Source organism: Peromyscus eremicus, chromosome 8b (assembly GCF_949786415.1).
Source record: "Peromyscus eremicus chromosome 8b, PerEre_H2_v1, whole genome shotgun sequence".
Classification (NCBI taxonomy): domain Eukaryota; kingdom Metazoa; phylum Chordata; class Mammalia; order Rodentia; family Cricetidae; genus Peromyscus; species Peromyscus eremicus.
The window spans coordinates 56,205,750-56,233,440 of NC_081424.1; the positions used below are offsets into that span (position 1 = coordinate 56,205,750).

Here is a 27,691-nt window from a genome sequence, read left to right on the forward strand (position 1 = left end):
TGATTCTAAGATGTTTCTGGCATGGCTGGCCCATGCTGCCTCTGTGACTTTACTGTGGCCTTAGTTCTGACTACATGACACGTGCCCTTCGTACTTCTTACTCTGCCACACAATGTGGCACCAGTGATGCTTCCTGAACACCGCGGCAGGATCTGAGCCTACCTAGTGCTATGCAGAGCTTTTTCTATACGCAGAAAAGTTTCTGCTCTGACAGAAACAGGCTTTAATCACAGACAACCAAGATATCTACTGTTTTCCTACTACCATTCTGCACCGTAGAAGCAGCAAATTGGTGTCTCTCTGGATTGTACTATGCTACAAGGTTTGATTTTAAAAAATATCGTCTGATTTTCTGACTTGAGTTTTATTTAAGAATCATTCAATGAATTTGGCTTAGGATTAGGATAGACTTTCCAATAACTTTGGAAATGACCCTAAACATACTTCTGCCATTTTGTGCTACATATTTATGTGAAGTGGTATTCTCAGTACTGATGATTAAAAAACAAAAACAAACAAACAAATAAAAATCAACTCTGAGAAATGCTGAAGATGTTCTATATCATACAGGACCAAATATTCAGCCAAAATTCAATTCTTCCTAGAAAGATAAAGAACATAGCCCACTCATTACTATGTACACTTGACTTCATTTTTAAATAGATGGTAAGATGATTTATATAATGAAGAACTGCTTTAAAACAAATTTCTTGATAATTCATTCTTCATATATGTTGGGTTTTTTGCACCTATTTTATATGCCTAAATGTCCATGATCACATAAAAATGTCATGGGCGGAAAGGGGTCATGGATAGTAAAAGTTTAGAAACCCAAGCACATAGCCTTGGGTTCCATTCCAAGCAGCGCTAATCCAAAAATAGTAATAAAATGTTATCTTTGATATTTTGGAATTAAGACATTTAAACACAGAAAAAAAGATTTACAGTTCTTTTGTTACTCATAGAATATTAAGTAGTTTTCAAAAAGTGACTGCCTGGTATGACTTCAGTGAAGTACTAGAACAGGACCCACTGGTGCTCTAAATCAGTGATTATCAACCCATGGGTCACGACCCATTTGGGAGTCAAATGACCTTTCACAGGGGTCACCTAATACCATTAGAAAACACAGATATTTGCATTACAATTCATAATAGTAGCAAAATTACAGTTATGAAGTAGCAACAAAAATAAATCTTGTGGTTGAGGGGGGTCACCACAGCATGAAGAACTGTATTAAAGGGTCACAGCATTAGGAAGGTTGAGAACCCTTGCTCTAAATGGTGTATTGTATTTACACTATCACTGATCACACCTCTTCAGCTTAAAGTAATACTAGGATTGCTTTGTGGACAATAATTGCCTGTGGTTCCGAGACCACACTCTGATAAGCTCTGAGCTGTAACTACCCGATGGAGACTGGGGAGGTATTGCCTCTCACTCATGGATCTCCTTGTGATTGTTGACATGGAATCTGACCAACATCCAAAGGAGCGATGGGCTTAGGAGCCAGCGGTCAGGGACCACAACAACCCTGCAGCAACAGAGACCGTGGTGTGAAACAAGTTTCGTGAATAAAGGTGGAAAGGGAAAAATAGCTTTGGAGTTAAGCAAACTGGTGTTTAGATTTAGCTCCTGGGAGTCTTGGTTTCTTCATCTCTGAGCTGACTGTCAGTATGAACCATACAGAATCATCATGAGGCTTCATTGAGGCAATGCACAAAACCTGCTTCCCCATTAAATAATAGCTAGCGAGTACTTGGACCAAATAAAGGAGGAGTTTAGTTAGGGAGAGAGTCAGGACCAGTTTCATGACTTTGCAACAGTACTATTTCCACAGTCATGGGCTGGCTTGAAGAACAAGTACCAGTTAACTAATGAATTCATCTTGTTGACGGTCTCAACGAATGAACCCCAAGGAAAAACTATTACCATTTCTCTTGGAGGGACCAGCAGGGGCGAGAAAGGATCTCACTCTGAGCGAGGCTGTACGAGAGCCAGTGTCTGTTGTGGCATCTGAGGGTACACAGGAATCTGCTCAGGAATCATCACAGCAGAGACAGAAGCACTGTTGGATGCCATGACTGGCTGAGGTTATTGAAAGAGTTTGACTATGTTTCTATAGAAGCCATTCTTCCTACTTCAGGGCAGAAGTGGTCCTGGCTGGGGTTGGGAGTGGTGGGTGGAAGAGTACTTTTGAACCTTGCATCTGGGGAGGTGGGGCCTGATACCCAGATGTGATTAGTATTGGAACCCCGCACGAGGATATTGTAGCTGGAGAATTTTTCTCCAGCTCCCACCGCCAAGTCCCGCCAGTCCCGGACCCCACTTATAAAATAAACACACAGACTTTTACATTATTTAAACTGCTTGGCCATTAGCTCAGGCCTATCATTGTCTAGCTCTCACTCTTATATTCAGCCCATTTCTATTAATCTTTACTTTGCCACGTGGCTTGTGGCTTACCGGTACTTTACATCTTCCTTGTCTTGGCAGTGGCTCCAGCCGGTTTCCCTTTCCTTCCTCCTTCCTCAATTCTCCTCTCTCCTTGTCCCGCCTATACTTCCTGCCTGGTTACTGGCCAATCAGTGCTTTATTTATATAGAGCGATATCCACAGCAGATATAACCCAGAGTCTATGCTGTCTCTGTCTTTGGTGGTGATATCCCCAAAATGAGATGTATATACAAATTATGTTTCCTGTTATTTCATATAGAAAAGTAATGTATGCCTGATTCATTTAAGATAAAAATTGATTTGGAATAAAAAATGTGTCACATTGTTTTCTTACTTTCTTTAATTCTAGTTTAAATTTTCTTCAAAATAAGTATTAGATATGCTCAAAAATCATACAAGCTAAGAGATTCCTGATACCCAACATTCAAGCAATGACTTGGGAGCTATATCACAAAATGATCAAGGCAGCCAGGATTGCTGCCAGTCAAGAGGAGCATCAACCTATGGAGACCTCAGTGATGCATCCCCTCGCCTCCTCATGGACAGACCTCTCTATTAAAGATAGTCTGAAAGATTGGTCTTGTAGTAGAAATCGAATTTAATGATTTTAATAAGGGAAGTTGTTGATGACTTTCAAACTGTTTTTACAACCCAACATCCATGTACCATTTTATACTTGCTATGATGATAATGAGTCAGCTCAAAGGAAATGACTGTTTCCACAGTTTATCACTATGTTGAAGTAAACAAAATCAAGAAGAAAAATCAAGTTTTACTTTTTAACCACAAAACTTGAAAGAAGCCTATGTTGCAATGCCAGGCTCCTCATGCCAATCACAAGTTCCTGGTACCCATTCTGAAGCTGGAGTTACAACAGTGCTGTCATACAAGTTAGCTGGTGGGAAGTGTGTTAGCTAGCTACCTTTATATAAGATTTGACTTTAATTATCTTGATTTCAGAATGATCTTCAAGCCTGTTATACAGCATATCAGGTCTGCCATTTACTCAGCACCATCTGAACATGGAGTTTGTCCTCTGTCCATAGACCTGAATCCTACATGTGTAGCATATAACCAAGTTTTCCACGTAGAAGCTGAGCCACAAAGACATCAAATGAATAACTTTCTAAAGACTGCCAATGTCGAGCTAAACTCTGTATCCTCAGCCTTTATTAAGATCACATTATTCATGTTCCCTTTCAGATGGTCAAGTAGGACTGGCCAATGGCCACACCACAGCTTAAGAAATCAAGAGAGATGAGGCCTTCAGGACAAGGGTTCATAATAAAGAGTCATATCTGTGTTGGTGGCAAGGGGTGTGCACAGTTGCTTGTCAGAAAGACATTCATGTCCTTTTACATGCTCCCCTCTATTCCAGTTGGATTCTGGGTGTGGAGATCAGGCTTGACCATGAAGACACAGACAAGGCCCAAAGGAGGGGAGAGCAAAAGCAACTTAGAAGAAAAATACCCACCATTTGAAATACCCAACCCACCCAGGACAAGAACTGCCTGCTCTGGCTGTGAGCCATTACAGTCTAGATTCCATTGGTGGCAGCATTTTAAATCTCTAACTATTAAAAACATTTAGAGGCGGATCCTGACCATCTATCCTGGAGAACAAAGGAACAAGATATGACTACAGATGTCATCCAGCTCCTGCTACCTCAGAGCATACTGAATGTTCCCCTCTATATCAAATGGAGGTGGAGTAAAAGGATCTTTCCTGAAATGTGTGCTGGTGAGTCTAAACTTTCAAAGCAGACACTTGATAGACAGGCCCCAGTATGCCCAGGTACTGGATATCGACGTACCAGAAACCAGCTGATGTATAGAGGAAGGGCTTTGAGGGAAGAATGTGAACAGGCATATTCATATGCTATTTCAACCACTCTGAACAGTAGTTAGAAACAGGCTTTGTGCTCAATCAATCCTCTCTGAATACATAATATCTGGAAACTAGTTTGGAATCTAGATGGTGAATGAGAGGCTGAACCAAATCTGTATTAAAAGTCCTAGGCCTGTTGCCTCAGAATGTGACTGTAAATGGAGACTGGACCTTTAAAGAAGGAATGTAGACAACTTCTGACTGGGTATGTCCTTACAGGAATAGGTTACTGGGGTACAGACACACACAGGCAGGGGCCATGTGAATACACAAGGAGGAACCTGGCTGTCAGAAAGTTACCAGCTGGAAAAATGACCTAATGAAACCTTGATCTTGAATGTGTAGCCTCCATAGCTGCGGGAAAATAAATTTCTATCGCTTAAGCTGTTGAGTGTGAGGTACTTTTTACGACAGCCCAAACAAGGTAGTACAGTGACCTATTACAAAAGCTGTGTAAGCGTTTGCAAAGAGCTGATACTGAGGCTGGGATGTAGCTCAGCGGTCAAGCCCTTCCTGGAAAGAGCTGATACTGACAGCAAAGAGGAAAAAAGAGAGCAAAGAAGGCAAGAATACTAGAAAGAAAAAACAGAAAATACAAGACGTTAACTCCTCCAAACTCAGTAGAATGGAACCTACAAGATAACCTGGACCACACGCAGGCTTCAATGGGAACATGTAGTGTAACTGCCTGGTTTGGTATCATACATTATTATCATATTGACATTAGACTATTAAACCTCTCCTCTTCTTGTTAAATTGATGTGCATTCAAAACATTAAACTTTTTCACTGTCCTGCTTAGGAACCAAATGGTCTAAATTCTCATGAATATGTAAATCAGCCCCTCTAAGCACATTATTAATTATTTGGAAGACAGTTGGAGGTCACCAGCTCACACCAATTGCTATGCTTGAAGTCTCATTAACACAAGACATCACACAGTGAGAGAGAATAAAGTTTATCACAGTTACTAAATGTGTGTGTGTGAGTGTGCGTGAATATACACACAAAATAACGTTCAGTACTGAACACAGAGCCACAAAGCCCTGAACACACACACACACACACACACACACACACACACACACACACACACACACACGTATATGTATATATACTCATCGTCTAGGATGATGATGGTGGCTGAGGAACATAACCTAAGTTGGAGATCATCCAGGTATGCCAAACCCTATGTAAAGAGGGCTGTGAGCAGGACAAGAATACCTACCCCCTACTGTCCCTGGCAGGAAACAGCCTGACTCCAGTTTATACATTAGCAGAGCCCCACCCCTTATCTAGAGAAAAAGTGACTTCTGCTACATAACCTAAGTCATCTGTGCCCCGCTTCCCCTATCGTCACCATGTAGCTCAGATCACACATTGACTAAACCTGCTTCCTCACAGTGCAGGACCCCCTTTCCTTCGGAAACTTTTAAGAATAGACAGATACCTTGCTTTGTCTGGCAAAATAAAGCTTGCTTTGGACCCCTGCAGCACTTCTTGCAGTGGTATTTGGTAAATCTTCCTTCAAGGATGCTTCAGAAACCTCTCTTTCCCCCTCCCTCTCCCAAACCTAACAAGCCAGAGAGCAATTAAAAATGAACACGCGGGGCTCAGTCAGGAAGTGTGTATTTAAAATCTAAAGCAAATTGTGCCTCAAACATACTTAAGTTTTCTTGACCTACAGGGTATAAATAGCCCTACTTTCTTTCCAAGTAAAGTTATGACAAAGATCTGTAGCCTGTGAAGGCAAAGCATGCACCACATTTCCCGAAACACCAGAGGCTGTAGAGTGAGCCATACACCGGTCCGTACCATTGCATACTTCTAAGCACCTCGTCGGCTACACTATGCCAGCCATAGCTCAGGAGCTTCACAGCCACTAATGGGCTCTGATCTAAACCCTGGGACGAGCTGCCGGGGGAATGCCCTCAGGACTGAGGGAAAACAGTTGACAGCAGCTCATAAAAGGCCCACAGGGGAGAGGGGCACACGGTGCAGGTGGTGGGCGAGGCTTCTTTATCAGCACAGGACACTAGTGGGTATGTGACCTCCTGTTAGCCACACAATGCCTTGTAGTCACCATTGACAGTTTGCTTTTAGACTTCCGGTTGTGTGCTCCAATTTTCCGTGACAACTGAGAGAAGAAAAGAAACACACACAAAGCCGGCACGCGGTGCACTAACAAAATGTATAAAATACAGCTGGGAATGAAACCTCTGAACATTAGCGCAGTGCACACATCACAACTCAGTGACCAGGACTACTACTGGAAATGGCAGTCCGCTGGGAAAGCAGTTTGGTAAAAAAATCTAACCAGGATTAAGTTGAGTTAAAGCTGGTGAATCTGTTATTTAAGTATATATACATAGGTAGTGATGCTATTAAAAAGGTCATAGGATGGTTCCAAGCAGAAAGAAGGCAGATACGACTGGGCAGGTCACATGGAGACCACTGAGCTGCAGGCAATGTCCCTACTCTTGGTCTGGGGGTGGCTGCTGAAGCTTCCTATCACCATCCGTGTTCTTCACTACACAGATATGTGTGTTGGAGGCATGTACACAGCATGTGGCTTGCCATATATTTCAGACTATATAAATGATTGGCTCAAAGGTCAGTGAATAACCACTGACTGCTGCTGTAATTTTTCTGGCCTCAGAAGAGTTCTCTCTACACTGATAATGTCCAATGCAGAGATTCAAAGTTGCACTGAATCACAGGCAGTGCAGAGGAGTTTGGACACAGGTTAATAAACAGAAGGAGAGCACCCAAGAACTACTCCTGCACCCACCACAAGCTCTCACAGGCATCTGTCCAGATCTCTTTGGAGAAGCAATGGATTCACACCTGGAAAATGGTTTACTGTTACCCTCACACAACCAAGCAGAATAGTTTCCTTAAGATTGCTTATTTTTAGCCAGGTGCAGTGGCACACGCCTTTTATCCCAGTACTCTGGAAGCAGAGGCAGGTCGATCTCTGTGAGCTCGAGGTCAGCCTGGACTACATAGTGAGTTTCAGGACAGCCAGGGCTATGTAGAGAGACTCAGTCTCAAAAGCAAAACAAACCAAAAAAGAATATTAATTTTAACTACTTGAGACATAAAAGAGTAGGAAAAACGAACAAAAAAGGAGTTTGGAACACAGATATTCAAGCAAATTGAGAATCAGCCAGTTTCATAGAGGTACAGAGACATTGATCCTTTGCAATGCACTAAAGACGGTACATGCCTCAAGTGAACATAAAAGTCCTGGAGCATCCACAGTAGGATTTCTATAAAGGCAGCAATTGCAGAGCCAGATGGATGGCCAGATAGACAGGCCCTTGTTGATCTAGCTGAATGAGTTCCGGGACAACATCGGTTTGCCCTACATCTTTTCTTCTGGCCCTTGTCTGTGTACCAGTCACTCTGTATAATGAAGTGACTTGATGGAGTGTTGCTTCTGTTGCTGGCAGGGAAAGGAATGCAGAAAAACCAAGTGATAAAGTGTGCTTTTTGCCAGAGTCTGCATGCGTGCCGAGGCTGCAGGGCTTGCAGCCCTGTTTGTGCTTCCTCGTGAGCACACACTGGACTCCATCTCCCAAGCCACCCCTCCAGGCCACAGTGCACACTGTGGACTTTACATGCATCCATGGATCTGGACTGTGCTGTAAGGAACATGGGAAGAAGTGGTATAGTCCACTGCCTGGCCTCTACCTCTTTTGTGTGGCTCACGGGTAGCACTCCTATGCCAACCACCCATGACTTAGTGGGCATTTGGAAGCTGCTGAGGATGAACCATGAGATAGCAGAGATCATCAGGAGGTCTCTGAGTAACGCTGGAGAGTAGAGGCCCCACAGCAACCCACCATGCCAAGCCACTGAGTTTGGGGGATAGCTTTACTCAAAGAAGGTAGACTAGCCCTCCTTTATACTACTCCGGGCTTCTAAATAAGAAGAAAACCATCAAAACTGCTTTCTTTTTGAGTAATTTAGCAGTTTTGATGACCTAATTTCAAGGAAGAAAGAATACTGACTTTGGTTAAAGGTAAGAGGAAACGTGAGGGCTTGTTGGTTGGTGAATTTCCCTAATTTTCCAACGTGGTTTTAGGAATCATATTGATTTACTTCCTTGTATATACCCAGGAGAACAACACTTAGAAGCCAGAGAACAATCCTTCGTATTACACATTGTGTTTGGCATCCTCACTGGCTGTTTGAAACCCAGGCTTCATCTCTGTAGACACCAGGAGTAGATCCGCATCTCAAAAGCACCATCTGTCTCACGCGGCAACAGCGTGAGCAATGACACTGAGGACCCTGGGAGACTGTGGAGACTGCACGTGACGGCTAGACTGTTTTTTACAATATGGCTTTTTCCTCCACAGGTGACATGGTCATCCCATTACCATTTTGGAATAGAGTCCTTGGTCCAGGGGAAGCCTTGGTAACCAAGTGAATGGCTTTTTCCTCCATGGTCATCCTATTGCCATTTTGGAATAGAGTCCTTGGTCCAGGGGTACCCTTGGTAACCGAGTGAATGGACTAATGCAGTGACAGCCTGGTCTACAGTAGTAGTAACAGAGCTATGACATTCTCTAGTAGAAGGTGAAGCAGGAGGTCATAGGATTCCAGCCAACACTCCCTCCAACTCTCCACTAGGAGCAAGTGATGATGGGAAATTCTAGAGTGTTCAGAAAGTAGGTTTACTGAAACAGGGGCTCTATCACAAAGCTTTCTTGAGGTATCATCCATGATAGGGAGGAACACAGCTGTTTGGGGGTGACCTATGTTTCTGTAAATAGTCCCTTGCTCACACATAGTACATACCCCCCCCCAAAAAAAAAACCCATAGGCTCACCAAGCCAGAACTTGCTGGACCCCTTACTTTGGTCTGTCATCTTTGCTCTGTCTATTGTGAAGAGATATTTGTTCGTATCTCCCCAGGAAAAGCTGACACAACAATCTTCATGTCACTCTGATGGGACTGAGAAACACACTGATGTGAACGTTTCTGGAGAGGATGGATGAAGGGGAAGACGTTCTCTGAAAGTGGGGACCATCATACAATGGGGCTGGGCACCAGAGGGAATGAAGGGGAAACGGGAGGAAGTCCTACAGCAGAGCCATGCTCCCCCCCCCTCTGGCCACCATGATATGAGCTGACTCGCTCCAACATGCGCTCCCTGTCCAGACGAACTGTGAAGAAGAAGACCCTTGCTCTGTTGTACAAATTTGAGATTAATGAGTGTGAAAAAGTTTTAAACGTACCACTCTGCAGAAAGGGCCCGCAGCAGACAGAAGGCAAAGTGGCTGCTGGTGTGGCGTTTTGGTGTGAGACAGGTTTTTAAAGTCCCTGACTGTAAGAAATGCCTGCCCTCTTCTCCTCAGAGGCTGGCACTTCAGGGAGCAACAATCCTGAGGCTTTCCAGCAAAGCCCCTTGGTAAACCCTCATTCTGTTAATTCAGGACACCAAGCCTTATCTGATGAATATTCTGGGGCTTGGGACTGGCCCCTCTTCTGAGGGTGGGCTCAGTCACATGGGGGACTGCCTGTAGCTTCCCACTTCTCAGAGCTCTGAGGCTGGCAGGTTCCAGCAGTCAGCTAGAGGCAAAGGGCCTGGAACCTCCTGCTTATCAGTGACTTGGTGATGAGCTCTGAGCACACCTCAGACGGAAAATGGGCCATAGCTTTCATCTCTTACAGGACTGACACTTCGGAAACTCAGGGAGAAATAAATCCTTCCTTGTTTCAGCTGCTTCTGGAGGGTAATTTGTCATTGTGATGAGAAGTTTGAACACATAAATTAAATGCAAAGTGGCGTGGGACCAGAAGAGCAAAAGGCAAACTGTAACAAAATAGCAACCCGGACCCAAATACATGTGTCAATCACGGCAATGTGCAGGGCATACCATTGGGAAGGTGGAAACCATTCCTATGGAACCGCAAGGTCATGAGAAACCTGTGTTGTTCAGGTGCAGGAAGGGTGAGTCATACGTGTGTCACTCACAGTCTTTATATCATGAGTTCTAAAATAAATCAGCCCAAATTCTGAAGCTCCACCAACTTAGTGAGTGCTCAGCCTTGAGAGTACATTGAGAGAGTCTACTGACATTTCAAAGTAGCTCCCAGCATGCAATGTTAATAACTGCAGGTACGACAGAAAGACAGCAGATACAGTAGTTCCCAGCATGCAATGCTAATCACCGCAGGTGCGACAGAAAGGCAGAGGCATTAAGTGGTTTTCCTGAAAGCCCCTATTTGTGTATAAAAGTTTGTCACAGGTTCTAGAAACTGGCTGTTTTGCCTGTGTTTGACCATCTCATTTTTAACTCCAGGAACATTTACCAAAAGACCTGTGCTGGCTAGCATACCAAAGACTGAGGGGCAAAGCAGACCTAGGCAGAGGGCTTTGCACTACTTGCTGACATGGCCTTCCGCTCGTGCCTTCCCCAAGAGCCTATCAATTATTTGTGCTCAAGTGTGGCCTGGGTATGGGAAGCTATAAAGAGCCACATGACTGAAATGGCCACCAGAGTTTGCAAATCGGTCCCAGTGAGAAGCTAGGCACCAGAGCAGTAACAGCACAGATGGACTTTGGCACCAGATGCACAAAGGATGAAGTCTCAGCCACATTGGCTTCCAGTGCAACAGAACCTGCACTACCTGTGATGGTTAATCTTCGCTGTCTACTTGACTGCATCTACAATCACCATGGAAGCAAAGAATCACCAGGTGTGTCCATGACGATGTTTACAGAAAGGTTTGACTAAGATATGAAGACCTATTCCATGGGTTGGGGACGTGGACTCAATACAAAGGAGAAAGAAAGCTAAGCATTAACATTCTCCACTCTCTGCTTCCTGACTGCAGATGCAAAGTGACCAGTTGTCTCAAGACACTGCCTCCATGCCTTTTCACCATGATGGGCTGTCCCCTCAAATTATGGGCCAAAAATAAACTTTCTTTTCCTAAGTTGCTATTATCAGGTTTTTGACATAGCAACAGAAAATGTAAGTCGTATACACCCTAGCAGGGTGACCCAATTTTGTTCCTGGGCATCAGAAAGTACTTCACATTATAATATGCATACTTATACTAGGCATAAACCATTGAGCCAGTTTAAAGAACTCATTGGCCAATGAATTGTCTCTAAAGCAAAGTCAATGAACAGAAAGAGAAAACAGCAACACCAAGGATTCAGGTAGCACTGTCCTTAACAAAGGATCCTAGAAGGAATGTGTAGTCTACCTTGGATGAAGTGGAGAATGAGGAACCAATACACCAGACCAGTTTTAAACCAAGAAATAATATATGCAAAGAATGTCTCGCCTGAGCAGCTGATTTTCATTCAATGAGGAAACATCTAGTGGCATTGGAGTCTTGTTCACATGATATGGGAAAACATGTACAGATAGCATCAAGTCAACTCTGTAAAAAGTGAACACAACACATGATAACAGACATGTAGTGAGTAGTTTTGGCGGGACTTGTGGACACATATGTGAAAACAAAGCTGAGGACAGGAAGCAGCGAGCGTTTGAATGCACTGTGCTGAGTGGAGTTTACTCACAGCTGAGGGACAGCCATGCTGCCGCTGACTGGCCCAGCTTGTGCTCATTTGCCTCATTCTTTCTCAATAGGAAGACAGACAAATAGGGGGCTTATTGCTTCTTGGCAATGTGATAGGGGAGCCATGCTTGGGAAAGTAAGTTCTGGAGACTAGGGAGACATTTTTCAAATATAAAGCAAGCTTTTGAGTATCATGTTTAAATAACTGACAAAGGAAACACAGCATTCAAAGGTGGTTAGGAGTACAGACGGAGGGGTTGGAACAGGGAATTTGGAGTTCGTTAATGTCCCGCCTCACTCACTCCTAAAACAAGAAGACAAACTCCAGGGTATGCAGCTCCAAGGACCTCAACCTCATTGACATACTTAGTTCAACATGGAATTAGGTACTTTTCAAACAGGCATTTAGAATACACCTAGAGGCTATATAACACAGCTCGGCCTGGTAGCTTGGCCAGGTGGAGAGTTCCTCAGCACAGGTCTTAGGTAACTCTGAAAAGAATTAGCAACACTGAGGCTAATCTATATGTATTCTTTATATAAAAAAAAATAGCAGTGATCTAACCTTTCAGAGCACTGCCATGATTATCCGGGGCTGTCAGTGATATGCTATGCAGAACACACCTTGCAGGTTACATTCATTTAACCCATCTCTCAATCTACAAATGACCAAGAAAAAGACATGCAGAAAGGTGGAAATTAGAAAAAAAGTGAAATAATGAGAAACTCTCATCTCTCAAATACCTGATTAGAAAAATTTCTCCACCCTCTCAGTGGGGAGGTGGCAGAGAGCCTCTCTGCAGCTTCTGGGAGGGGAAATGGGAAACAGTGAGGAAAACATACGTTCTGCCTTTGACCCCTTGACATGGCCACCCCTCCTACAAGGAACTTATTTCAGGGACACTGGTAGCAATAGGAAAATCTGTGCCCACACCAGTCAACTAGTCACAGAAGTGCGTGTAATAAAGAAAGAAAGAAAATGAAATGTTCAACAACAAGGGGAAATAGTATGTGTACACAATGGAATTCGGAGATGTTATATTTTGAAGAATGGAGGGAGTATATCTTATTTAGGAGTGATCACTATAGTATAATGATGCACAGTATTGAGGGGAAAGGCAAGGTTCTGAAGAAAGTGTGCATGCATAATGATCCAGCTGTCACTCAGTAAGAGGGATGATTATTATTATTGCCAAGGGAAAAATGAACAACAGTTGCAATATTGGTGATTCCCAATAAAAATTTTGCAAGCCTGAATTCCGAACTGAAACAGTCCACGTAAACTAACATTGTAATTTGTATTTTAAAAGTTCATGTTTTCTAGCTATTTTTTCAGCTAGGCTAAGACAGGAAGAAACCCAAGAGTGAGGAGCACTCCAGGGAAGTGCTCAGACTCTGACCTCCTAACATAGCCTGCCCTGGTGGGGCCAGAGCATCCACAGAAATGGCTGATTCCAGTCCCTGTGCAAGGGTCCTAAGAAGAACACACCACTCTGCTGTGCTGCATGAATAGAAGGTCCATTGGATCTCACTATAATTTTGTTCTTGACTTCTGTATGCCCAAACTTTTCTACAATTACAGGCTGGCATTTTAGAAATGTGAAAAAAGATAAACTACTCTCTAAACATATCTTGAGTATGAAAAAAGTCTTAAAACTGGTACCTAAGAAATATTTCCACAGTCTAAGATTTCCACAGAGGAAAATGATTTACCAATACGAAATTATTTCATTAATGATACTGGGGTCAGTGAGATAACTCAGCAGGTACTTGAAATCCATGCAACCCACATGGTGGAGAGAGAGAAATCACCCCTTAAATTGTCCCCGGGCTTCCACATGGGCACTGTGGCATGTGGTACTGCTTACATCATCCCCAAATACATACAATGGAGAGTTGTTTGCTGATCCACAAATGATTCTCTGGGTTTTGATGCTTTTGTTAAAAAATATAAAAACATGCTATGTTTCAGCTCATTTTAATCCATATGCTGATACACATATGTAAACTATGATAAAACCGCATTTCATGATTGGCAGACAAAAACATTGAAGAATGAGCAGCATGACTTCCAGAGTCAACACTGCGATCAGCCTCTTCTGTTTGGATCTGTGTTGTTTAGAGGCACAGACAGGTTTGCTGTGATCCACACTAAAGCCCAAAAGATAAAGAAATCAAAGCTCAAACTCAAGCATTGATTCGAGCGCCACAGTGCCTAAGTGTTTAGTTACAATATTCAAATCAGTGGGGGCCCATTCAATCTCTTTATAGTCATTACAATACATATGTAGCAAGCCAGGGACTCCAACCATGCTAAATACACGAAAGTAACTCAAAATGCATCAGCAACTTAATAGAAGAGGCCAACGATCTAAGAAAGTCACAGAAGTAAATTACCATTATCTCAGATACAACAGTGAGTAACATTTGACACTAAAAGAACGAAAGACATCAATAAATTGGACTTGGCCAAAATGATTGGTTAACAGATAAATTATAGGAAGGGATAAACACTTATAACAAATCCTAAAATCTAGTATCTGGATAGCTTAAAATTTCATTTATTATTACTGTATATGCACGGGTGTGCCATGGCTGAGTGCAGACAGGCCAGACAGGACAACTTGGAGTTGGTTCTCTTCTGATATTACGGGTTGCGGGATGGAACTCAAATCACCAGGCTTAAGCAGCAAACGCCCTTACCACTGAGCCACCTTTCCATCTCCAGAAACTTACGGTTAAACAACCAAACAACAAGTAGCCCAGTTTAAAAATGAACAAAACGAAGGACCGTGTAGACACTGTAATGAATGTATAGACAAGAAACACGTGAGAAGACAGATACCCAACATCAAATCCTCTGATGGAAGCCTATTCTACTCAAACATCTGGGTAGAACTGCTCTCTATCCAGAGTAACAAATTCAGAATCTGTTAGCCAGACCCACGGACACATTTTGTATCTTGGATGAATAGTATCCAAGTTTATTTTCAATGCCTTTAAGCCAGGCATGCACATTCTAGTGTAACACAGTTCCCTGGAGTTTTGTGTCGCCTGTGATTTAACTGCTCAAATTTCTTACTAGGCAATGACCATGTTTAAACTTTCAACTCCTTGGCCAGGATTAGGCCTATCTCAGTTGGTTCATTTCAGCAGCCCTTTTGCTATTAATTAATAGTAAGAGGTAGGAAGGAACACAGGGCTTGTCTTACCCACACACGGCAGGGAGTAGCCCAGCTGAGCGTCATGGACAAACTGCCGATCGTTGAGTCTTGTAACACAGTACAGGTGGAAGCAGTCCAAGCAGATCACATGGCGGTGGTTACATTGGAAGACCAGGACGGGGCTCCTGCACAAAGAAGAAGCGTCTGTTGGACCTCCAGGGTGGAGAGAATTCTACAATACGGTTGCTTTGCACATGCTCTGTGCCAATGCTGCGGCTGTTCAATCTCATACTCAGCCGTTCCAAGGTGATACCTTAAACACTGGGGGCACTCCATGAGCTGTATAGAACATTGACTGTGCTAATTTATATTTAAAATCAGTAAGTTTATCAATCAGTTGCTAGAAGTCTGCCCTGATTCCCAATTAACCTGCTCACTCACCATATCCATAAAGTAGATAATGTAGATACCCCTAGTATCTACTTTCACTGGCCCTTCCCTGACTACACACTGACCACCACAGCATGGGGACATGTTCTTTCTTTTATCCACTGTACCCTCCATGCAACGGATACCATCTTTACATTACATTGATGTTCCCACAGAAGCAGGCCTTGTAAACTTTTGCATTGTCTCTTGAATTTAGTTATAATAATATACAAAATAAGAACTTGCCAAAGTCAAAAGGAAAATGACCATTGCACTAAAGAAGCTACGCCCAGCAACCAATCCCATTACCCCAGCAAACAGAAGAGGCAAATTCAGAAGCAAGAGAACAACCAACAGGAGTTTTTTCTAATTTTAAGAATTTTGTCTGTTTGATAACCTTCATCTTATGAAAATATTCAATTTTTCAAATTGTGCCTATAAGATTGAAAATAAATAAATATGTACAAATCCTAAAAATTTTGGATTCCCTTATGTTGTGGCTGGAATGAAATATGCCCTGGAAGGCTCAGGTGTTTGAACACTCAGTCTCCAGTTAGTGGCACTATTTGGGGAGGTTATGGAACCTTTAGGAGGTGGAACCTTGTTAGAGAAAATATGTTACTGTAAGTGGTCTATGAGGATATACAGCTTTGACCTACTTCATGTTCTCCATCCTGCCCTACCTATGTGCAGACAAAAATGTGACCAGCCAGCTTCCTGCTTCCATGCCACGCCTTCCCCGCCATGATGGACTCTTTCCCTATGGAAATATACCCTAAAATAAACCCTGTCATCCTTATATTGTTCTTGGTCATGGTAGTCTATCACACCAATACAGAAGTAACTAATACAGTTATGAAGTCTATAAATAACTTTACAAGAAAATAAATCTCCTGGAAAGTCATATTATTTTGCTGGCAAATAAACCACGTGTGCTTATGTGAAGAAGGAGACAAATTGATTGTATTAATTTGAGATCATTCATTGAGATCATTTCAATTGTGTAATTGTCTTGCAGTCAATTTAGATAAGCCTATTGCCTATGTAAAGACAGAATACAAACACGCCCATTCACACCAGTTATTAGCACTTACAAGATCTTTTTTTTAAAAGTTCTTTCCCTAGGAAAAAGAATCAAGGTTAAATATTAGCATTATAGCAGATAATTTCTTAACAGCTACAAGGTTTAAATGATTCTGTTATCTCACTTACTTCAAAGCGGCCACTAACACAGAAAGTGGAAAAGCACCCCCCGGTGTGTTAAACCACGAAGTCAGCTTACACTGAGCATGAGTCCCTAAATGTGTCTGAGCGTGATGATCAACATCCTCCTTTCTGAACACACTGTAGCCCCTTCTGGTGTGATTCCTACTTCCAGGGCCGTGGTTAACTGCTCCGAACTTTCAACCTTTTCCCTTCCAACAGTTTTCCTTCTGAGGACTATAGAATACAGAATTTCTTCTCTCTAGCTTCATCTACTGCACACACATGCACACACACCAAGTGTGACTTATGTATCAGCTACATTTCACCTTTGTCTGCACAGATAAGCAATGAGAAAGATGTTCTCAGCTATGATGGTGGTGGCACTATGGTTGACCAAGCCTTAGACTGCTAACCCCCTATCATCACAAGCACACACCAGTGAGGCCGTGAGAACACGTGTAAATTTCCTGTAGACAGTAAACCTGAAAGGGGAGCTTTAAATGTGACTCTAGGAAGCAAATAACAATCTGTGGGACTTGGCGGAGCTTCTGGAACCATAAGCTAAATTAAAGGCTTCTTTCTCTAAGCTGTCTTGGTCATGGTGTTTTCTCACAGCAATAGGAAAGCCACTAAGACAGCAGCCTTGTGAAAATTAGATGAGTGCTCACTATGATGCTCATGAGACACACGGAGAAGACAGGAGAAGGGATGAAAGGGAGGAGACACCACAGACTCTCCACAGGGGTGCGGGATGATTCCAGGGGCAATCCCAACCTATGTTCTCTTGACTGTGGCTCTCACGGAAGGCTTTCCTGTGTTCTGAATGTCTGTGCCTCCTTAAACTTCACATACTGAGTTCTTGTTCCTAAAGGTGCCATATTAGGAGGCCAGTTTCTAAGAAGGTGCTAGGTCGTGAGGGTAGAGACCTCATGAATGGGGCTGGTGTAGTCATGAAGGGGACCTCAAGGAGTTCCCTCACTTCTCCCACCATGCAAGGTTAGAGAGGCACCGCGTAGGAAACAGTAAGAATGCTCTCAACAGACACCAAGTCCTAGGTCCTTGATCTTGGACCTCAAAGCCTCTAGAACTTTAAGATATAAATTCCTATTGCTCATAAACTGCCTGGATTCAGTCTTCTGATAAGACAGTCCAAATAGACAAAGACAGTTTTCTGAACCTTCTAGGGGAGTTTTAATGAGTTTAACTCCGAGGAAAGTTTGGAAAGAGAGAAACTAAAAGTATTAAGACTTCTTGGAGGTCATTTTCAGAATTCTGACCTATTTCTTAGGAGCTGGACTGAGTAACGGGAACAAAAAGATGGGTGTGTGTAACACTTTTGAGAAGGACCTGCCTGGACTTATTTCTCATGGGTCTTTTGTTCCTCCTAATGTGCTTCTGTGCCCTTTGATCAAATTATATATAAATGTCACTTGATCAATCTAGAAGTGATTTTATCCCACTGAGCCAGGTTACAGAGCAGTTAATTAAAGGTTAAATAAAGTTCTCAATCTTATGTAAAAATAATTGCAAACATGTTACTTGACATTACTGAGGAGTTGTTTGTAAGCAACGATTCCCTGTTTTGTTAAAGGAATGATACACAGGCCATTCTTTCACACAACGTTCAGTAAATATTCAATACCGAAGGAGATTCAGGAAAACAAAATCTGTGGCAAGCCATTCCACATGATAGCCAAAGCAGGCTGTTGCTGCATGGTGTCACACACTTGGAAACCCTGTTGTCTAGTATCTACAAAAATGGCATCCGTGTTTTTGTATCTATCCAGCAATCTGCACACTTCACTCCAGTCTGTGTCCTGTTTCCTTTGCCATTGCCTCATCCTTCCTTCATTTCTTCATCGATCCCAGCCCTGGAGCTTCGTTCATCTGGTTAGAGCACAGGATGTGGTTCCAGATTCTCAGAGAATGTGATGGACATTGAAAAGCAACGTGCTAGAAACTTGAAGTGATACAACAATAAGGAGTGTGTGCAAGGTCTCAAGGACATACAATCCTGTGGAGTGGCCAGAGGAAGGACAAAAACAATTTTAACACAGTGCAGAACGCTTGAAGTCTGATTAGAGTTGTAGAAAACCTCAGCAGGCTCATTGGTAAGCACCTCTATGATGCTTTCGAAGGCTCCATCCCTAACTCCTGTTCCATTCCACATTGAATGGGCTGTTGTCAATAAAACAGGAAAACTGAACAAAAGAGCACATGACTTCACGCTCTCAGAAATATGGCTGGCTGCTGCTTGCTTTCTCCTTCATTTCAGGTTTTGGGGAAACAAGCATCCCTGGTGGTGGGGATACCCTGGCACCCCAATGGGACACGCCAGGGAGCAAGCACCAGGGCCTCTTGGCAACAGCCCACAGCGATTGCGCTGCCACCCCCATGAACCATCTCTAGAGTCGATCTCCCAACTTAAGGCAAGCCCAGAGGTGACTCTGTCGCTGGCTGGCATCTTGACTATGACTTTACATGATATCCACGGCAGGAATCATTCCTGACCCTTGGAAACCGTGCAAGACTAGATTCACTCTGCTCTTCAGCCATTAAGCTGTGGTGTGATTTTTTTTAAATGCAGCAGTATCTAAGTAATATAGACTCAGAAGACAAGGCAGCCATGTTCAATAGGTCTTAGAAGAAGGTATGAGGGAGTAAATGGCACCAGATAGAGGATCAGAATTTGAAGTCAAGGGCAGAGAGTAAGGATGCAGAATTACTGAGGACCAGGGCAGATGACGTTGCTCATTTCTCCATCTGCCCCAGTCACAGTACAGTTACATATATAATTATATATGCCCATATGTAGTATATGAAATATACATCATAATCACCTGAAAAGCATAGTAAGTTAGGATAAAAAATTGAAAATGTAAGTATGAAATCCTTAAGGAAATAAAAGTAAACACACTTTTTCTTACTTGTGGGAGAGAGCCTTTCAATCTAGCTGACACTTGACCCTTGAAAATGCATGTGTTGCTTCTGTGGTCTGTTCAGTGTGGGCAGCAGTCACATAGATGCTATGCCCCAGTTAGCATCCTTCACATGTCTCAGCAAACTCTAAGTTCATGAAGAACTCCTGGGAATTTAGTAAAGTATTTGATTAGATCAAAAGGAATTAGAGGGAAGAAGTGACGTCCCTAAGTCACTGGATTTATCCTCTTGGCTGTCCTTTAAATCCCCTTTAGATAAAGTTGGCTCCTAAAACAACAAACAACTGAGCTATGGGGGATCTAACGCAGCTTTGTTAGTTTTCTGGACTTAGCATATCCACTAACTGCCTAAATGCACACTGACAAAGAAATCTCTACCACGGTGCCAGTGCGCCGGAAGGCTGGAGATGTCATGTTGGCACACGTGTGTCGCAGAGTTCATTATTTGAGTTAGCCAAGTGAGCAGTGCCATCACTGGAGAGTCTCTTGATCCAAGATGCTAATTGATAGATTCACTTTCAGAAATGAAAATAATCTTCAACAGTTGAATGACCTTCAAAATTCCTTCCAGCAGCCAAGTTAAAAAGCCCAAAGAAAGTTCCTTTGCCCATTAATCTGCTTGGAAATAGAGTCCCATTAAGGTCCCAGTGGACCTGGGAAGCTCATTAACTCTCCCTTCCAGTTTCTTCCTGCTTCTTGATCTCATTCTGACTGGTCCACCTGGTCGGGTTTGTTGTACACACACAAAAGGGATTGTTTTGTTACTTGAGTTGAGTTGCAGAAGCTACGATATTTCAGTACAGATGAGGAACCTAAGGTACAAGCTCCTTGTGTCTATATTTTTCATTTGTCTACTCTGCCAATACTGTAGGACAACCACTGCATGCCAAGTATTGCTGTCACAGGTCCATAAAAAGTGAACAATGATGGCCTGTCCCCTCAGCAAGCCACAGCCCTCAAGGGTAGAAGACAAATAAATAACTGTCTCACAATGCAGCAAGTGTGATCAAAGGGATGTGTTGGGAGACTCCTGGCCTATCTTCAGGGTTGACAGAAGGAGCCGTAAGACTGTGCATGTCTCTGTGCAGTTGGGAGACACACAAAAATACACAGAACAAACTTGTCTTTTATAGAAAGGATGGTAGTAAAATAGTACACAAAAGGATGGGATAAAGACGTTAGGAGGGACTAAGACACTATGACCTTTCTATCATTGTACCAGTCAGCTTTCCCTTACGGTGACAAATACCCGGGATCAACTTACGAAGAAGAAAGGTTTATTCGGGATCATGTGTTTTGAGGTTTGAATCTGTGGCTGACTGGCTCTGCTGCTTTGAGCTTTTGTAACACAAATACACCACTGAAGTAACATGTGCCGTAGGAAGGCTGCTGGCCTCATGGCAGTCAGGGAGTGAACAGAGGGGGAAGGAAAGGAAGGAGATATCCCCGTCAGGGACACATGTCAAGTTTCCCAACATCCTCTCATTAGCCCCACCTCCTTTCAGCAGGGCCAGGCTGCAGGCTAAGCCTTCAGTATGCGAGCCTTAGGGGAACACTCTATATCCAAGCAGAGCAGCCCCCTGCCTGAAAGTGCTTTTTCACCTTAAATCTCTGTTCGGTGATTCTATTTCCCATCGGTGACGCTGAACGTTATTAAATTCAAGAGCATTTCCAGTCTCAGCATTTGTCTGAGCGGCTGATCCTCTCCTCACTGTCTATGACACCAAGGAACCCTCCCCCCCATCGTTAATGTACAGTTTTATCCCAGGCAGCAGCGTGGTTTTTACATATCCTGTGACATTTTCTCATGGTTACCCAGGGGTTTATTTAAAATTCTCCCATCAAATTAAGTTTACTGCCATTGATATGCTAACTTGTTCTGTGTGTTATCATGAAGAGAAAACAGGATAAGTTCAAGTAGCAAGTGACCATCTTTTCTATTTCAGACATTTTCCCCCCGGATATTTATTTGATAAATTTGAGAGTGCCAACAAAATAGAAACTATGAAATAGTTGATGGGAGATGCAAGAGAACAAAAAAGTTATGTTTTCCCAGAGTAGGCGAGTTTGGGCTTAAAAAGCCTTGATGTAGTTCAACAACCAGAATCCTTGCAGCGTTTGGGGTGGGTCCTCATCAGCACCCAGCCGGTCTCCACTTCCAACTTTATCCCTCAGCTCACCCTAATCCAATCAGTATAGTTCAGCACCCCAGTATAGTCAGAACAGTTCAGCACACACCCAGTCTAGTCAGAACAGGTCAGTGATCACCCAGTTCAGTCAGATCAGCTCAGTGATCACCCAGTCCAGTCAGAACAGCTCAGTGATCAGCCAGTCCAGTCAGAACAGCTCAGTGGTCACCCAGTCCAGTCAGAACAGCTCAGTAATCACCCAGTCCAGTCAGAACAGCTCAGTGGTCACTCAGTCCAGTCAGAACAGGTCAGTATTCATCCACTCATGTCAGCACAGCTCTGCTGATCAGTGGCCCTTGGCCAGAGTATTCAGGCCCAGGCTCTCTATCCTTTAATCTCCACCTGTCTCTCCTCTCCATTCACCCATCCTCTGTTCCACTGGAGGCAACTTCTGTGCACTTTCCCATCACCTCTTAACCTTATGTGCGAGATCTCTCCTCTCTTCATTTTTTTTTTTTTTTTTTTTTTTTTTTTTTTTTTTTTTTTTTTTTTTTTTTAAATCTCAGTGTTGGCTCAAGTCCACTCTTTTCTGGAAGCTTGGTCCACATTCCCTCTCCCACAGAGTAGATCTCCTATCCTGTTGCTGAAATGCCTGCCTCTCCAAAGCACTGCTGTTATTCCAATCTCGCTCTACTATGTCTCTACCTACCCTGTGAGCCGGCATCAGCAGCCTGCCTGAATTACCACACGGGACTGGAAAGCCGCCAAGTGCCTGCTCCTGTGGGAGTACGGGGAGGAGAGACCACACTGCTGTCTTGGAGGCTTGTCTGGTGCCAGGATAAAAAATCAGAGGCAACTCAACCCAGTGTGACTGAGGCAGAGGATGCCTCTAAAGGGAGAGACAGGCAAGAATGCAAGAACCCACCTGAAACACGAGAGGCAAATGTGTGGAAATGCTTAATATAGAATGAAGTAGATGATCATGCTATTTGTTTTCATACTGCCAAAGTCTGAATTCCCCACAAATTAAAGTTGAGACCGAAGGGCTGGGGAGATGGTTCTTTCAGTAAAGTGCTAACCTAAGTTCAATCCCCAGAACCTAAAAATAAAATAAAATAAAGCTGGGCATGGTGGAACTCATTTGTAATCCCAGTAATCCAAGTTCTAGGTAGGCAGAAACATGTAGAGTCCAGCCTGGTTTGCCTGGACAGTTCTAAGCCAAGGAGAGATCTCGATTCAAAAATGCTAGGTCAATGACATCTGAGGAATGACAGCCCAGGTTGTTCTCAGGCCTCCACATGAAAACATGTATGTATACATCTGTACATACAAAAGTACTTGCACACATGAGAGTGTGCACATATGCACATACACACACACATAAACAAAGATATTGCTTGCACAGCTTCCATAAGTCATAACGAAGGATCTGTATTTTAGGCTTGTATAATAAATACCTCCAGTGTGGTTAAACTGATGATATTGGGAAACTCTGTCAATAAATAGTCTTTGCAGAATAAAAATATGAAACCATGGGCATGGAAGGAATTATGGATTATTAATTTTCTTCAGATGGTTCAATCTTGGAAGATATTTATTTGACATTAGGATAGTTTATGTATTTCCAAATATAAGTGACAGGCTGAACTCAAACATAACCTATTTGCTTTTGAAGCATTAGATTATAAATATTACAATATAACAGCAGATATTAGAAACAATAAAATAAGGTTCTTTTCTTTTATAAAAATCAAATGTAAAGCATAGAATTTAACCCTGCTTAATATTTGTTCTTTATGACAACATAGTTCATTAGCAACACCCCAGACTTCTTGCTATGTCTTTTATACAAGCACACAGACACTGGTAAATAATTGTGACTAATAGGTAAACTACAATAAAATAAACTGTTGTATGTAATGATGAAACTAAAACCTCCATTATCTCTGAATGAGAGAAAGATGTATCTCAGAAGAGATTATCATAATATTTTCTGTGATGGTCAGTCTTGACTGTCAGCTTGATTGGAGTGAGGAGCATCTAGAACACTGATAGAGTGTGGCTTTGAGAACTTGATTGGACAGAGGAGCACCTAGAACACTGATAGGGCATGGCTTTGAGAGCTTGATTGGACAGAGGAGCACCTAGAACACTGATAGGGCATGGCTTTGAGAGGTTGATTGGACTGAAGAGCACTTAGAACACTGATAGGGCATGGCTTTGAGAAGTTGATTGGACCGAAGAGCACCTAGAACACTAATAGGGTGTGGCTTTGAGAGCTTGATTGGACAGAGGAGCACCTAGAACACTGATAGGGCATGGCTTTCAGGACTTTTACAGACAATATTGACTAGGAATGGATGACCCATCCTGAGTATTGATGACACCATTCCCACATGTGGGGCCCTGGAGAGAATAAAGGGAGAAGCCACCTGGCCTGGCATCCCCTTTGTCTGATTTCTGGTCACCATGATGTGAGACTCTCTGCTCTGCCATACCCTGCCCACCCTGATGAACTGAACCTCAGAAATGAGGGATCAAAGTAAACATCTCCCCCAATCTGTCTTGAGGTTTTATGCCACAGAGGGGAGGAATCTAACACAACTTCCTACTTCCTGATTGAAAGAATTATTTCAAGGGTTTTAAATATTGTATGTATACATACCCAACTTCTTCATGGCTGTATTCTCAGAGCACGTTCTATGGAGATGTCAATAGACATAGCTTTAAAAAGCTCAAGCTGGATTTAACATAACCTCGTTTCTGAGGCATACCATTTGCATAGAGCCGTTGTGTGGTGCAGCGATTTAGCTGTTGGAGGTGCCGCCTGTAATACATACTAACTCATGCATATAACTTGTCTTTGTTTTCTTCCTCTGTGAAGAGCAGCTAGAAGCAGATAATGCCCAGATCTACTGCAGAAGCATTCTGCTAAATTGAGAAAGATATGAAGACAGATCTTGTTTAGATAAGAACCCCACTGAGAAATCAATTGTTCTAGTATATCCCCAGATCTCAAGACAGGAAAAATTAATGTGCTCAGAACCAGTCCAGTGGCTGTGGATGTTAGGAGCTCTTTAACACAAAAAATTATTACAGCCACAGAGCGGTTTAAAAAGATGTGTCTCTGTCTGCCAGCTCACAGGAACCCTGCACAGATGATTTCATATTGCTCTTGCATCCATCCTTTTAAAAAGTGAATGGATTCTAATAGGATGTCGGCCGGCTCGCCGTTCCTTCTATCAAAGCAGCATGAAAAGCCAGGGCCTCAGCAGTTAGGAGAGTAGTCTAAAGAGAAGAAATCACCAAAAGACTGGACCCCTTTAAACCAGTTAGTTGGACAACAGAAATGTCTTAAAAGGAGGAGATGACATCTCTAAGGTACCAAGACTAAACATTAAAGTGCCGACATCACCGAAGAATTGTGGAACACTATAAAGCTATTTTTCTAATTCCAATTTTCAATTTTTATTTTATTGTAGTTATAGCTAGGAAAACAATAAATAGCAAGCCGAAATATTTCCCTAAAAGACAAAACTGACAGAATTCAGGATAACATAACAATACAAGCCCAAAGCGTTCATATGTGAACTCATGATAACTGAAATGCAAAATTTTGAGGGTCTGCCCACATGTGCCCCGTCAGAGGTGGAGGCGGGCAAACAGGAATGCTTTCATGTGAATCCTGGGGACCGTGGTTGAGCTGGCAAGAACCCTGTTCTCTAAAACAGGAGCCATGACAGGAGCGGCACAGACATGCCAATCTCTAGAGAGCCTTTAGAGATGAAGACTTCACCGACTTCAGTTCAGAAGATCACACATCATCTTTACTGGAAGCTTAGGGAACCAACGCTCTGCCTACACCGCTCACAAAAGTAATTCTTTTTAAAGATCCCAGCTTCTCATAGCCTCTAGAAGGAATGCAGACATAGCTCCCGAGGATGAGAAAAACAAACTCTTAAATAGCTTAAATAATTTTCACTCAGTAAAATTGTATCGCTGTTTATTTCTTCTGGTGGTATTGGATATGGAACCTATTGGAACCTAGCGCTTTGCAGACGCTAAGCATCCTGGTGCTGGGCTCCACCCCAGTGCCTAGTTTAATTTTAAAGCTAGTCTTTATTCTGCTTTTCCTCAGTGTGCTCCTGTGAAAGAACCAGCTAAGCAGGCAGAGGGCCACAGGGGCCTGCCTGGCCCAGGGCCGTTCCTGGACGCTGTACTTTTAACCACCCTCATCGACCCTTCTCATCTCACTGCCTCAGTGGATGGGGTGGGGGGCAAGTCTGGTCCTCCACCTGTTTCTAAAAGTAAAGTTTCATCGGAACAGGCATTTTGTGCACTGTGGCTGGTGTCTGAGTGTGGTGGCCTGGAGCAGTCCACACCTTGATTCCTAGCTCCAAGGGGAACCCTTAGGGCACTTGGGTTAGATTTCTTCCCTCTCTGAAACAGGTAACTACAGTCTTGGTTTGACGCTTTAATTATGTTCACACCCGAACTTGCGTGTGCATTCACACACAAGTGCACACCGGCACATACAGTCTTCAGCGCAGGTCTACTTTGTTGTTGCTGTTTCTGCTCTGGTTCGTCCAGGAGACTGGGACAGAAGATCTGATCATCTCTGTCTTTGAAATGTGCCTCCAGTGCACTGAAGGAGAATTAATCTGAAATCACACCAGTGACTCCTTCCATTCCCACATCATCACTTCTGAAGAAAAAGAACAGGCAGAGAACTCCTGAGCTCTGTGCATCCACAGTCTTCAGCTCACCTTAGCTCACCTGTGTCCTTCTTAAGGGGGTCTAATCTGTGGGCAGTTAGTGGTACCAAGCTCAGTACCCAGGGGGTGTAGCACTAGTGTGACAGTTAACCTTGATCATCAACTTGATGGAAGACACACCCTGAGCATGCCTGTGGGGGTGTTTACAGAGAGGATTAGCCAAGGAGAGAACCCTGGATGCAGACCCCACCATCTTGCTCTCTGGGGTCCCTGGGATGTGATGTGCTCATTTGTCTCTGTTTCCTGACTGTAAAGGTGCTGTGACCAGCTTCCCCAGCCTCACCACATCACTTTGAGCTGCTCTGGCCTCCCTGTTGTGATGGACCCAACCCTCAAACTGTGAGCCAAAACAAACCCTCATCAATGGGGCAGTACCTGACTCTTCTTGTCTAACCCTCCCGCCTCCCAATACGGGTAACATATTGGGGTCTTGTTGACAGACATTTAAGAGAAAGTGGGAGAGACTGGGCATCTTACCCACTTTCAAGTAGCATTTAGTCAGCGGGAAGATTATGAGAGTAAGAAAAACCCTTTTCTTCAAGACTAAACTGTAGGGGGTGTGTCATCCTCCAGGTAATTCACTAGATGGCGCTGTAGAGCCCAAAGGCAAGGGATTGGATCTTCAGCACACTTAGGGACCTATAGTCTACAGGGAGGCTCAGATGCCTGGTAGGAGGGAGGGGACAGGTCAGGCTCATAACAACACGGGAGGGAGCAGGAAGCTGAAGGACAGGGGTGTGCGCGCTCTAATGCTGTTCGTTGAGCACTCTGCTTAGGGTTGGGGGTGTTCGATCAACGAGCTTCTAGCTCCATCACCCACCCCACCAGTGCCCTCAGCTAGCTGGTGGTATGTTCTTAAAAACCCGCACTTCATTCAAATATGATGGTCCAAGCTCTGTTATAAATGGAGATTTCATCTCAAGAGTCCTCGATTGTTCACTCAAACCGTGAAAAATAATGGGGATAAATAAAGCATAGGAGTACAGATGGGAACCCCTTTAAAAATGATGTGTATACAAGTTACAATGGGACAGCGGGACAGATTCAGAGCACCGTTAAACGCACGTGTCTCAGACTCCTACAGACTCATACAGTCTCATACCTCGAGTTAATTTCTGAGAGTAGGAAGTGTTAGTATCTACACGGAAGGAAAC

General features: G+C 43.3%; 1 protein-coding gene across 3 annotated transcripts in view; it reads right to left on the minus strand.

Moving 5' to 3' along the window:
- Prkn (parkin RBR E3 ubiquitin protein ligase) overlaps positions 1-27,691 on the minus strand; it is a 1,191,501-nt gene that overhangs the window by 390,816 nt on the left and 772,994 nt on the right. For all 3 annotated transcript variants that reach the window (XM_059272846.1, XM_059272847.1, XM_059272845.1), the window contains exon 7: positions 15,108-15,244. In XM_059272846.1, coding sequence (XP_059128829.1) covers positions 15,108-15,244 — 137 coding nt within the window. The remainder of the gene's footprint in view (positions 1-15,107; positions 15,245-27,691) is intronic.